A 14,255-nucleotide genomic window follows, 5' to 3' on the forward strand; every position below is an offset into this window, starting at 1 on the left:
TTCTAATTCTTCTATTGATAAAGAGCTATCTCATAACCTTACAAATAAAAATATGTTGGACGAGTAAAATGCATAACTTCTGGTACAATTGAAAAGAGCTAGTTCGTTTAGATTTTTTCCACACGTTTTCTACCTTTGCACGTTTTGGTATGATATTGGACAAGTTTTCTTATAAGTCTTTCCTGTGACTTTCCTGTCTACTTCAACTTTACACCTAATCTAGTAGACTTTCCAGGAAGCGTTCTATATATCATAAAGAAATTACCCATAAAACTAAGATGTAAAATTCAGGTTTGTTTTCTATTAATGGTGTGTACATGTTGAAAGCAATTACTTGTATTAATGGATTTATATTAACTGAGGATTTTACAAACCATTCCTGCATAAAAAATCGTATATTTAATAACGAGGGGACCCATTGCAAATTTGCACATTTTAATAGGGTTAACCACATTTTCGAAGGTAAAACTAACTATTCAATACCCCTCTCTTTTCAAAGATAATCTCTGTTAAAAGCAGCTATTAAAAGTGAATAAACTTACTAATTTACAATAAATTCAATTAATTTATTTTAGATCCACGCCATGAAGACTAAAGTCACCTACCTTATCCAAGTCGCAACTATCAAAAAGTAGCCTATTTATCATACATTTTTATTAACTGTTTTATAAACAAAATCTAAATGTGGTTCAACATTCAACTGAAGGATCAGCTTTTACATTGCAATTTGAATTCGAATGTGAAAGTGTACGGCTTGTTAATTTGTTGATACAACATTAGTAGTTTGGTAATAAATAAGTTGCACTAGAAAAATATGCCTGAATCAATGGTGTAGTCAGTGAGGCGCGACTAATAAATGGGATTTACTCGCAAGCATTGTCTTGTTCAACCCTCGTAAGTAGGGGATTAGTTTCTTGCCCGGGTCGGACCAAGGAGCGCAAGCACCTCTGCGCTCCTTGGTCCTACCCCCGACGAATTCTCCGGCCAAGGGGTTGACAGTTTTACGACTTGCGCTACTCTGTCCGTTTCCCCATAAACATATCCTACACTTCACACTTCTACCCTTGACTACAATGTATCGAGTAATCTTCAGTATAATCTTTGCTCAATAGTAACAACTGATGTTTTTCCTATTGTACTGTATTTTTAATTGCTAGTATACTGACAGACAACTTGCAAGTCTTTTGTTTACTTTTTTCTTGTTATTTAATTCAGCCAAGATGGTTACTTAGCAACCCATAAGACTAATGTTAAAAAAAATGTGACTTTCAGTTTCATCTTTCCACGTAATTAGATTTTTGTTGGCAGTTCTAACTGCAGTAAACTCGTTTTTAGGCCAGGAATAAACTATTTACAACATTTGAAGAAAACCGTTCGAGCCGTTTTTTGAGATCTTTCTGCAAGCAAGCTAGCATACATACATACAAGCAAACATTGCTCGTATTAGAATTGTTATGTATCTTGCCATAACTATTATAATTATACATTGGGAAATGGGAGCTTTGAAATGAGATGCTCAGTCATTGGAGGCTAACATGAAAGAGACTTTATTCCTGTTCTCTATGCTAGGACAAGTAGTGTAGGCTATTCATGACATAGAGTACAATAACCTAAGACACAATACAAATTTGTATATATAACATTACTCTCTTCTAAAAAGAAAAACATTTTACTTTTTCAGAACAAATAATTCCTCCCTCTAAAACAAAAATAATGACAAACTTTAAAATTTCATAAAAAGAACAATTTTACTTAAATTTAAACTGTACAGAGAATAAAAGTTGTCCTTAGAACTAACCTAGCCTAATTTTAAAAAGCCTCAACATTTTAAAAACATTTTACACTTTTTTTTGTGAAAATTTGTTTTACAAATTAAAATTTACATTTCTTACAACCCTTTAATTCAACAAACTAAGAAATTGTACCTTAAACGGAAAGTAAATTAAAATAACAGCATAGGCCTAAACACAGAAACTTAAAGCTAACATAAAAATAAATAGGCCTAGTTAAAATGTCATCAAAAGAAATGAGATATCATTGCATTAACAAAATATAAGTTAGGTGATAATTTGGGTTGGTTTACAAATCAAAAACTTTCTTAGGCACTCTTGTTCTCATGGGATATCGCCTTTTGGGAGTAGAACTTATAGGACTACTATCGCTGGAAATAGGATCATGGACTGCGGAAGTGGCAGATTGGTTAGGACTGACAGCACGATTTGACACAGGACTTTTTGGACTGGCGCAAACAGGATTGTTTGGTTTAGGCGAGGAAGGGCTTAGCATCAGACTTCGCCTATGAACAGGTCTACTCACATCTTCACTTGGAAACAAAGCCTCGGGCCTAACAGACTCCTTTGACCTTGAGGTCACAACATCATTTGACACTTGGTTTTTAAGTGGCAACATTTGATTGCTATGTCGTTTCCAGACTACATCAGAATTACATAACTTAACTAAATAAGAAACAGGACTAAGACACTTGACAATTTTTGCCTTTACCCAATTTGAGGACTGAGAAGTACGGTAGTCTTTTACCAACACAACTTGATTTTCAACAAACAAAATATTTCTACCTTTAACATTTTCAGAAAACCCTGATGAGTTTGTTTGAACAAATCTATCAGGTCGCAACAAATCAAACCTGGTCCTCAACTTCCTACCGAACATAAGTTCTGCTGGTGACTTACATGTTGAACAATGGGTTGAGTTTCTATAGTCAAACAAAAATCTTAAAATAGCCAAGTTAACATCATTACCTTGCTTTAAAGCAATCTTTACACTTTTCTTCACAGTTTGGACTGCACGTTCCACTGCTCCATTTGTCGCAGGGTGGAACGGTGCTGTAAGACAATGATTAACTCCATTCAGTTTAAGAAAAGAGGCAAACTCGTGAGAAGTCCACGTAGGACCGTTATCTGTTACAGCAGAGTGCGGTAAACCGTAACGTGCAAAAATCTGTCTCAACTGATAGATGACAGAAACAGCAGTGATTGAGCGCATGGGAACGACTTCAATAAATTTGGAATAAGCGTCAATCACTATCAAATACATCTGATTATTAATAGGTCCAAAGAAATCCATGTGGATACGCTCCCATGGACCATGAGGAACGTTCCAGTTACACACCGTCATTTTTGGGGGGTCCTTTCTTTGATCTAAGCATAACTCGCACGAGTTTGCGATTTCTTCAATACACTCATCTAACTTAGGCCACCAAAAGGTTGACCTGGCAACAGACTTCATTTTAACCATTCCTAGATGAGTACAATGCAATTCACTTAACAAACTTTTTCTCAGACTGGTAGGTATTACCACACGGTAACCCCAAAGCACACAATTGTTTTCTACGTTCAACTCTGATCTTTTCAAAAAGAAAGGTCTTAAATCACTAGACATACCTGAATCATTTGGCCACCCATGAAGTGTATAATCCAACACTTCACTTAACACAGGATCCCTTGCTGTTTCCTTACTAACAACTTTAGAGGATATAGGGAAACAGGTAGTTTGTATAAACTTAAAAAAATCGAAATCATCAACAATTTCATCATCGTTAGAACACTTGACTGGCAACTTAGACAAAAAATCAGCATTACAATGTTTAGATGATTTTACATATTCAATATCAAAATCAAAAGCACTCAAAAAATTAGCCCATCTTTGCAGCCTATTTTCTGCCATCTGAGGGATGCCTTTCTTTTTACCAAAAATGGTAAATAGAGGCTGGTGATCAGTCAACAAAGTGAAATGACGTGAATAAAGATACTGATAAAACTTTTTCACGCCAAAGACGATTGCCAAAGACTCTTTCTGGATCTGGGAATAACCTATCTCACTCTTGGAAAGCACACGAGAAGCGTATGCTATCGGTCGCTCTGAACCGTCAGGAAAAACACTTGAGAGAACACACCCAAGACCATAGCTTGACGCATCACAAGCTAACCGTAAAGGCAAACTTGAATCATAATGTGCCAAACATGGGGCTTGGGTCAATAACCGCTTGACTGACTCGAATGCATCATTGCACTCTCTTGGCCAACACCATTTTACATCTTTTGACAAAAGCTTATACATTGGGTGCATAACACTAGCCAAATTACTCAAAAAGCGACCATAAAAATTGATCATTCCCAAAAAACTCTTTAATTCACTAACATTTGAAGGTGCAGGGGCATTTAAAACTGCTTCTAATTTCTTTGGATCAGTGTGAGTACCAAACTTATCAATGTGAAATCCTAAATAATCAATACTACTCTTAAAAAAATCACATTTTTCCCTCTTAACTGTAAAACCAGCTTCACTCAATCTCTTAAGAACATTTCTTACACATTTCAGGTGATCTTGTTTACAATTACCACCAAAAATCAAAATATCATCTTGAAAACTAACAACACAGTATAACCCGGCTAGAGTTTGATCAATTACCTTTTGAAATATAGAATGCCACTAGTGATCCCATATGGAATGCGTGAATACACAAACAAACCTTTGTTAGTTGAAATAGTGGTAAGCTTTTTTGACTCTTCGTCCAACATCAACTGGCAGTAGGCCATCTTTAAATCAATTTTACTATAAAAAGAACTACCAGATAGCTTTGCTAGAGATTCTCCATTTTAGGCAGTGGGTACCGCTCGACAATTAGGTTAGGATTTAAAGTGACAGAAAAATCTCCACAGATTCTCACACTACCATCATTTTTGGGAATACAAACAATAGGAGTACCCCAGTCACTAAAATCAACTGCCTCTAAAATACCTTGATTGATTAAGTTATCAATTTCACTATTTACCGTCTCTTGGAGAGCAAAAGGCACAGGCCTAGGCTTACAATAAATAGGTACTGTACCTGGTTTTACCCCCAAACTGACAGTTTTTCTAGTAAAGGTTCCCAGATTTTGGGTAAATACCCTTGGAAACTCATTGTAAATCATACGTACATCATCATTATTTACAGCATGATTCAAATTCAATGTCATTACATCAAGTTCCTTCAGCCAATTTCTACCGATTAACGGTGAACCACCATTATCAAACACATAGAGATCAAGGGTTTTACTTTTAGAATCATGCATAACATTTACCTTAATGTAACCTAAAGGTGCAAGTTTTGATCCATCATAAGACTTTAAGTTTAAATCATTTTCAAAAAGTTTAGCATAAGAAAATAAGTCATTGTAGACAACTGTAGATATTGCTGAAATAGGGCTTCCAGTATCTATTTCCATATTTACCATCTTTGAATCAATTTCAACCTTGAGTGTGATTGGAGGTTCATGCTTCGAACTAGGACTAGGCCTAGGCTTAAAATTACTATCACTCTCAACATGATACAAACTCGTGTCGAATACACTATTATCTTCATGAAGTACTCCTACCTCACTGGAGCTGTTTACGGGCACATCATTGCAACTGCCTTCATCATTAGAAGAATCACCATTGTTTAGGTTTTGATCAATTTTGTTATGCCTATAAGAAGTATCTTTACCTTTTTTAGGACACACAGCAAGCAAATGTCCTTTTTGCTTACAAAATCTACAAGAAAAGTTTAAATATCTACAATTGCTACTGTAATGATTTGTTCTCCCACAACAAGTACATTTCATATTACTACTTGAAAACTTTTGAAATTTACCACTTAGACTAGTAAAAATAGCTTAAAAATTACCTGTACCTAGAAGTAATTGTAATATAATTTCTGTAAATGGATTCTTATGTAAAAATGGCTGAAAAAACGATGGTGAAAAGTCTACCACTCTACGGAGGTGTGTTGGCCTTGTATGAAAGGTTTTTCAAAATGGCTACCGTAAATATTTATATTTTTAGCCAATAAGTCCTAAACTATTACAGGTAGCTTAAATAAGTAAATGAGTACATTTTAAAGAATTAAATTGCACAACTTTTGGTATATAATAAGTTACAAGTCCTTACATTCTTAAAAGAAAATAATGTAGTCAAACAATTTTAATAGTTTATTGTTATTCAGAGAAATGTTGAGTTATGGATTTTAAGTTGGCAACAATGATTGTTTTGTACCAGCTGAGAGTTCTTATTGTTGTTGTTAATATTTCTACATATTTCTAGTTTACTTTCATGTTCAGTAGTGATGTTTTTAATTCAATTTCAGTGCATTTTATGAAAAAAGCTAATTTGAACTAAGCAGCAACAAAAACCTGTGATACAAATGAGAACTGTAAAAGTAGGATTGTTTACAGTTATGTTTATGTTTTTAATTTCATGAATAATTTGCGATATTTTGCGAATGCTTAATAATCTATTTTTCTCTATTGTGTAGGTGAAGTGGTAGAGCATTGTGACTATGGTAGATATGTAATACTATTGCATACCGTAAATTTGAGGGAGCAAATTTTCTCAAACCGTGTCTTCTCACATTGCAAACGCAAAGATTGAGTATAACTGCAATAAGCATTTTATGTACTTATTTGCCAACCCCCACGAAGGACGGGTACTCTGCTAGTAGTATAATACTTATCACTAACGAGATTTTGTGGCAACGATATATTTTCAGTAAGAACGCAAAACTCGAGAACCGTTTGGGCCGAAACTTTTCATAAGAGTAGGTAGTAATTTGGACAACAGAAAAATGACAAATCATGTTTCGAAAATCCGATGTCTTGGGGCTCCACCCCATTGGCCATAAAAGCCTGAGAAGGATACACTGTAGCCTAATGGAAATCTTCCACGTCCTTAAGCTCTCTTCATAAGAAACATTACGTTTCTTGATAACCTCAGAAAATGCCCCTGCTGGAACTACGCTAGCTATAATACCCATGCCATGGAAAGTTCCATTACCATCTAGTCTAATTATATTGTGGCCTATGTTGTCAGCAGAATACTGAATAAAACACTCAGGAGATGTGGATTGTGATCAGGCATACTTGTACCTCTTGTGCAGCAGCAGAATGGGCGACCTGGCAGAGCTTATGTCACTAATTGTTGTGGTATAGATTTTCCATTTCGAAATTTTAGTAAACATTGTTTGTGATAACATGCTTTCATAGCAGGCAAATCATACACATTTAGAAGCCGTATTTTGACTTTGACAGCCCATTCATCTTTACATTCGTTGCACTTTTCTAGCACTGATGTTCTCAAGTTTAGCGTCCGAGCTTCAAACCGTTCGTTTTATTCCTTTGTTTATATGTTAGGCTTAATTCAGCTGGGCACAAAAAACAATTACTTTTGAAATCAAAATAGGTTTCACTAAAACGTGTCAAACGGGTACCATCCTCACGCTTTCTGAATGAAGACTTTAAGTCAATAAACTGCGCTCTACATTTTTTATGAACTTTTTACCAAAAATTACATGGAATTCAGTTATTTTCCTTCCCTTACTGGTTCGGTGTATTGCTTCAATTGCTTTTTCAGTGAGAGATAATACCTCACAACTGTCGTGTATAATTTGTTCACAAATAAAACATGTTTCGATATTCATTTTTCTATTTTCAGTTGTCATACTAAGGGGGATTGACATCACCATCGCAACACTAATTTCACTAAAAGACTAAAATTTAATTAAAAACATCACTACTGAACATGAAAGTAAACTAGAAACATGTAGAAATATTAACAACAACAATAAGAACTCTCAGCTGGTACAAAACAATCATTATTGCCAACTTAAAATCCATAACTCAAAATTTCTCTGAATAACAATGAACTATTAAAATTGTTTGACTACATTATTTTCTTTTAAGAATGTAAGGACTTGTAACTTATTATGTACCAAAAGTTGCGCAATGTAATTCTTTAAAATTTACTCATTTACTTATTTAAGCTACCTGTAATAGTTTAGGACTTATTGGCTAAAAACATAAATATTTACGGTAGCCATTTTGAAAAACCTTTCATACCAGGCCAACGCACCTCCGTAGAGTGGTAGACTTTTCACCATCGTTTTTTTCAGCCATTTTTACATAAGAATTCATTGATAGAAATTATATTACAATTACTTCTAGGTTAACCAACAATTTTACTAGTCTAACTAGCACTAGACTTGCAATGTTGTTAGTAGTGGGAAACTAAGACCGCTGGGGAGTGACGTCACAAGAGCCATGTGGTGCTTAATTGACGGTTAAGCATATGGTGGTAATGGTGCGTGACCTAGCACGTGGTGTGGTGGGTTACGGCATGGTGACGTCATGATGACGACATGCTGACGTGTGAGAGCTAGGTGGATCGATATTTTCAAGGTTATTGTTGTGGTTAAAAAAAAACAGCATATCGGTAAAGGGATAGGTACCGATATGCTGATTTTTAATTCTTTATTGAAAAATCAAAAATTTACATACAAGGAATATAATTGTTTTGAAAACTTAAACCTAATACAGATCTAAGCTAAACTAAACATTTGGATCATAGAAGTTATAGGAGGTCTACTACAGTAACAACAGTTGTCAAATTGTCATCCACACATGTCGCAAGCGAAACAGTGTTTGCATTGGTAAGAAGAGTAAATTACGATTTTTTTGTCCATGCATATTATACACTTAAAGTTTGTTTCTTTTATTGGAAACATAGTAGGAATTTTGTTAAATTTGATAAATTAGCTATATATATGATATAAAACTGTGCGAGATAACTATTTGTACATGTTACCTTTGCAATGTTTGCGATATAATTTGTTGTTAATGAGATGTTGTCTTTAGCTAGTTCCACTACAGACTGATGAGAGACCGATCTTACACATTCTTTTTATGCTGTTTATGATTGCTATCTGGCATACAGCAAACAGTCGCAATTAAAATATTTCCACTTTTGTCTTTGCATTTTATAAGATCGTTAAGTGAAAAGTTTGTTATTATGTACATATTACGAAAAGTGTTTGGATTTTGGTTTGCAATGTTTCGTACAGAAAACTGATTAAAAACCATTATTTTATTATGTCGCCATTATAAACATAAATTCAGATCTAAACTAAAATATCACTTTAATCCAGCAAGGTGTATCAGCTATTTAACTGGTATGGAAAAGTAATGTTCAGAGTTTCTACTTCTTCGTGAACAGTTGGCGGTACATGCGGGCAGAGCATTGTTCCACTAATTACAACCATGTGCCACATTTGCAACATAGTACCTTGATATTTCTAAGACTTGTTTATTCATTCAAATCGTTATGTTTTTGAATGATTTTTAAAATAACAAACACTTGGTATATTACACATTGCTTAATGTTAGACGTACAAACGATCAAGCTATACAAAAACAAATTTCCCACTCTTTACCCTATAATTTACTATTTATTTAAAGCAAATGTTAACTCTCATTAAATACTCTTGGTTGTATTGTAATCCAACGTATTTCTGTTTATCGTTTGTCCTTTTGTAAAACTGTTTGAATGTTTTTTATTGCTAGTTGTAGTACAGAAAACTATTCAATTTAACTAATTTCACTGTTAAATATGTTCACATGTTAGGTACGGTTTCTTTCACCGTCAACCAGTCTTTCTAATATATCCATCACTTCCTTGCTAAATATGGATCTTTTTACACTGGATGATATTATATTTATTTGTTCTGGAATGTCTTGATGTAATGCTCTATTGTAGCTCAGATAAGGAATATTATCTGTAGTGGATGAAATAGTGTTATCTTGTATGTTGTTATTATTTAACTTTGAACTGTTGGATTCCATTTGTCTGTCTCTAGTGAAACCACTTTATGCGAGTTTACCAATCAGATAATATAGATGTACTGGTACATGTATAAATAATCAAGGTGTGTAAGCTAAAAATACCCTCCTCAATACTGATATCTTCAATTAATTTTAATACAAATTACTGATTTTAGCAAACAATCTTTTTTAATAAGATGTTGTCTTTAGCTAGTTTCACAACAGACTGGTGAGAGACCGATCTTAAACCTTCTTTTATGCTTTTTCTAATGGCTACCTAGAATCATTGTTTATATACAACAAACAGTCGCAATTGAACTATTACCACTTCTGTCTTTACATTTTATAAGATCGTTAAGTGAAAAGTTTGTTTTTTTATGTACATATTACGAAAAAGTGTTTTTGATTTTTAGTTTGCAATGTTCCGTACAGAAAACTTAATATAACCACTATTTTATTATGTTACCATTACAAACATAAAATTCAGATCCAAACTAAAACAACACTTTAATCCTGCAAGGTGTATCAGCTGTTTAACTTGTATGCAAAAGTGACGTACATAGTTTATAAGTTCTCCATGAACAGTTGACGGTATGCGGGCAGAGCATTGCTCTACTAATTACAACTACGTGCCGCAGTTTAAACATAGTACCTTGATATTTCTATTACAACAAGACTCACCCATTCATTCAAATCTATATGTTTCGAATGGTTTTTTCAAATAACAAACACTTGGTATACTACACATTGTTTAATCTACAACAAATAACCACTCTTATACATAAAAAAATCGCTTCAATACAAAATCAACAGTAATATATAGCAACGAATGTTCCAGTAAAATTGTGAATAATTCTTATAACAGTTTGTGACACAATTGGTATTCAAGTTTACCAATCAAATCGTAAAACATGTAATGGTAGATGTACAAAACGATCAAGCTATATAAAAAACCAAATTTCCCACTATCTACACAGTTATTTACTATTTAATAAAACAAATGCCAACACTTATCAAATACCCTTGTTTGTATTTATAAAATTCAATGTACAGTTCTGTTTATTGTTTGTTCTATGTTTGTCCTTTATGCGATAAAAATTAGTGGAAAGTGGTTGTGTTTTTGTATTGCTACCTGTGGTACAGAAAGCTATTTAATTTAACTATTTTCACTGTTAACTATGTTCACATGTAACGGTTTCTTTCACCGTCAACCAGTATCTCTAATACATCTAACACTTCCATGCTAAAGTCGGATCCATTTAAACTGGATGATATTATATATATGTATATATATCTGTTGAATATATGAGTGTCTTGATGTAATGGTCTGTTGTAGATCAGATGAGGAATATTATCTGTAGTTGATAAAATAGTGTTATCTTGTATGTTGTTATTATTGTACTCTGAATTGTTGGATTCCATTTGTCTGTTTCTAGTGTAACCACTCTATGCGAGTTTACCAATCAAACAATATAGATGTATTGTTACATGTATAAACAACCAAGGTGAAAAAAAATAAAATCCCTTCCTTCAACACTGTTATCTACAATTAATTTTAAAGCAAATTAGCGTTTTTTAGCAAACAATCTGTTACATTATACAAACTTACTGCGAGATATTTACATTAACACTATCACGTAAGCTAAAACGTGTCATCAAGTGGTTATGTACAATCCCTAACAAAATTGTTGACTTGCAAATTGTTTGTTATTTTAAAACCAATCCGGAAAAATATCCTTTTAATTCAAATGAAAACAAAATGAATTGACAAAGCGTGTAGACCAAAACTAATGCGGGTACTGGTAATTTCATTGTTTCAACGGTAGCTCCTCCAGTTAGTGAAGACCCTTGTAACGCCCGCATGTGTTTTTTACGGTTCGTTCTTTGTGATGTTCCAATCCAGAGAACTGAAACGTTCAATAACCGGTGGCCCCCCACTGTCATTGAGAAAACACTCTTCACTTGATTCTTTTACGTCGAAGTAACAAACATCGCAGCAAGCTAGATCTTTAAAGTTTTGTATTCACAACGTTTCTATCTGGAACATTATAAGGTAAAACTATTTGACCATTGCAAACATTCATTAGTTAATTGTTAAATAGTGAAAACATGGAAATACGTGGTCTATATGTTAAATCCAATGATTAAACTAAAAAAGCTTTATAGGCCTAGATCTATGAGGCATTGCCCTAAGGTAAGCCTACAGTTGAAAGTTACTTCCCACAATGGTTAAAAGTATTTAAACTTAATAACTTAATAGTTAGATTTTTGTTTGCTAGAAGCTTTAATATTAAGGTTGGTTATTATTTATTCTATACAATCTAGATGTTATTATTATTGCAATGCAAATTTATATTTGAGTAACAAGCTTTTCACATGTTTATTTTTTGTAGCTCTATTCCCTCCTACTGCGTGAAGGTGATTTCTACGAAACACTACTCCTCCGTTAATAATGAAAGATTTTTTTACAAACGATGTGTCAAAATTAAGCATTTTTTTGTGTAGACGCCCTCTTTCACCAATTCCTGTAATAAAAGTTCTCAGGCTTAACCCCCACAGGTTATCAAAATCTCAATGTATTTCTTATGAAGAAAATATTAGGTTTACTTAAACAGACGAATAATTTGTAATAACTAGCGCAAATGTTGCTCGAAATCAAGCAATTGCAAAAGAGTAAAGTAGTTACAGTATTTAAAAACAAATAACTTATTTAAAAACGAATAAAAGTCATAATTTCCGATGAGTTTAAAAAGACTCAACTCATAGATTACGTACCTAACAGTTCCACACAATCAACATTTCTTGTAAATATTTAATCATTTTTCAAAAGCTGATCAGGGTTTTTAGTGTATTCTACAAATCTTTCCCACTTATAGCCACATTAGGTTGTCCATGTTGATCTTCGTCAATAATAATGTAGTCTGAATAGTCCTACCGTGGTACTACCCGTTGTCGTCAGTACGTTTACAAATTTCAGTCAATTTTTATAGCGATAACATTTTTTACAAAGTAGTAAAATATTTTAATTCAATCATTTCTTTAATGTACCCAATGCGTTTCGTGGAATTGAAAATAAATAACAGCAATTAAATTATACAGCTGATCAAAAAATTTAAACAATTATGTTCTTCATAAGGATAACATGTGAACTTTCAAAAAATCTACTGGGGCCGAGCCCAAGGGGGAATATTTCAAAAAATGTAAGGCCAGTTTGCAAATCTACGCGACACGCTCTTTCCAATGAGACGTCAATGGATAAAAATCGGTTTATAAATGGTGGAGGAGTTCAACCGACAAAAGTTTCATGTAGCGTATTAATTATATAATAATTACAGCTGTTCGTAGTAAACACATGATACACACAAAAACGTGAGTTTTCAGTTTTTGATAACAACTGTATCCGAGTGATTGATTACATCATTTTTGAGTTGGTTCTTTTTAGTAATTGGAAACTACGACTGTTATTCGTTTTAAATTAAGGTTTGGAATACATTGCAATTTCTCGAATTCTAGCAATAGGTAGGTACACTAGTATTATATAATATACTTAACATTTGACCGTCATTATTTAAACCTCCTGGTTCAAATGCAAACATATCATATATTTTATCGTTGCTATCATGGTAACTCACAAGTAAAGTTAAATTTCACTGTAAGATTAAGGTGGGTTATCTTTGGACCGGTATAATTTATTCTATGCAATCTGTAGGTTTGTTATGCATGCTATTTCGCTTTCCCATGTGTATTGCCCCCGCATTTCATTGGTTGAGTAGACCACGCCCACACCAATGGGGTGTCGTCTGCGCACTGAAGTGCCCCTCGCATTAATTAGTAAAACCACGCCTACTGTCTATAAAAGAGACTGCGCACGCCATCATCCTTACACACTTCATCGTTTGATAGTTGAGGTCGAACATCAAAAGGTGAACTGTGTAAAATGTAAGAATTATTGCAATGTCTGACCAACATTGTAATACTTACTTACTATTTTACTGTTAAGTTTAATCGTAAAATATTTATGGCTAGGTTCTAAATTTAAATAATGGAATTGTACACCAACCATTCTATCTTAAAAGTTTACGTAAACTTTAGAATTCGAAGCATAGGGTTGTTATAATTCATGTGGAAAAGATTTTGCGGAAATGTAGCTCTAGCAGCTTGTACATGACCTACGATCTTTGAAACATGAATAGTTCCATCAATAGTTAAATTATTTTTGAACGAAACAGTGTTAATCCTTGTCTAAAACCCAGCGGATCTAAAAAATCCTTAACGATTTTAAGTGACCAGTGGTTTATCAACATGGAGAAACACTAACATATCTTTGAAATTGTTTAACAAAATTAAAAAGTAAAACAGTGTTAATCCTTGTCTAAAACCCAGCGGATCTAAAAAAAAATCTTTAGCGATTTTAAGTGACCAGTGGTTTATCAACATGGAGAAACACTAACATATTTTTGAAATTGTTTAACAAAATTTAAAAGTAAAACAGTGTTAATCCTTGTTTAAAACCCAGCGGATCTAAAAAAATCCTTCACGATCTTAAGTGACCAGTGGTTTATCAACATGGAGAAATACTAACATATCTTTGAAATTGTTTAACAAAATTAAAAAGTAAAACAGT

The 14,255-nt window shown here is 33.4% G+C and overlaps 1 protein-coding gene across 1 annotated transcript; it reads right to left on the bottom strand.

Annotated features, from left to right (window-relative positions):
- Nucleotides 1-2,079: 2,079 nt before the first annotated feature.
- On the bottom strand, nucleotides 2,080-3,135 carry LOC128984343 (uncharacterized protein K02A2.6-like). The gene has a single exon (XM_054403651.1). It carries the CDS (start codon nucleotides 3,133-3,135, stop codon nucleotides 2,080-2,082), a length of 1,056 nt encoding a protein of 351 aa, XP_054259626.1.
- Nucleotides 3,136-14,255: the final 11,120 nt, after the last annotated feature.

Source organism: Macrosteles quadrilineatus, unplaced genomic scaffold, assembly GCF_028750875.1.
Source record: "Macrosteles quadrilineatus isolate MER2022 unplaced genomic scaffold, UCM_ALF_1.0 Scaffold_2__2_contigs__length_208266976, whole genome shotgun sequence".
Taxonomy (NCBI): domain Eukaryota; kingdom Metazoa; phylum Arthropoda; class Insecta; order Hemiptera; family Cicadellidae; genus Macrosteles; species Macrosteles quadrilineatus.

Coding starts and splice junctions, on each gene's coding strand:
- LOC128984343 (XM_054403651.1), bottom strand. CDS start 3,135: ATGACGGTGTGTAACTGGAACGTTCCTCATGGTCCATGGGAGCGTATC.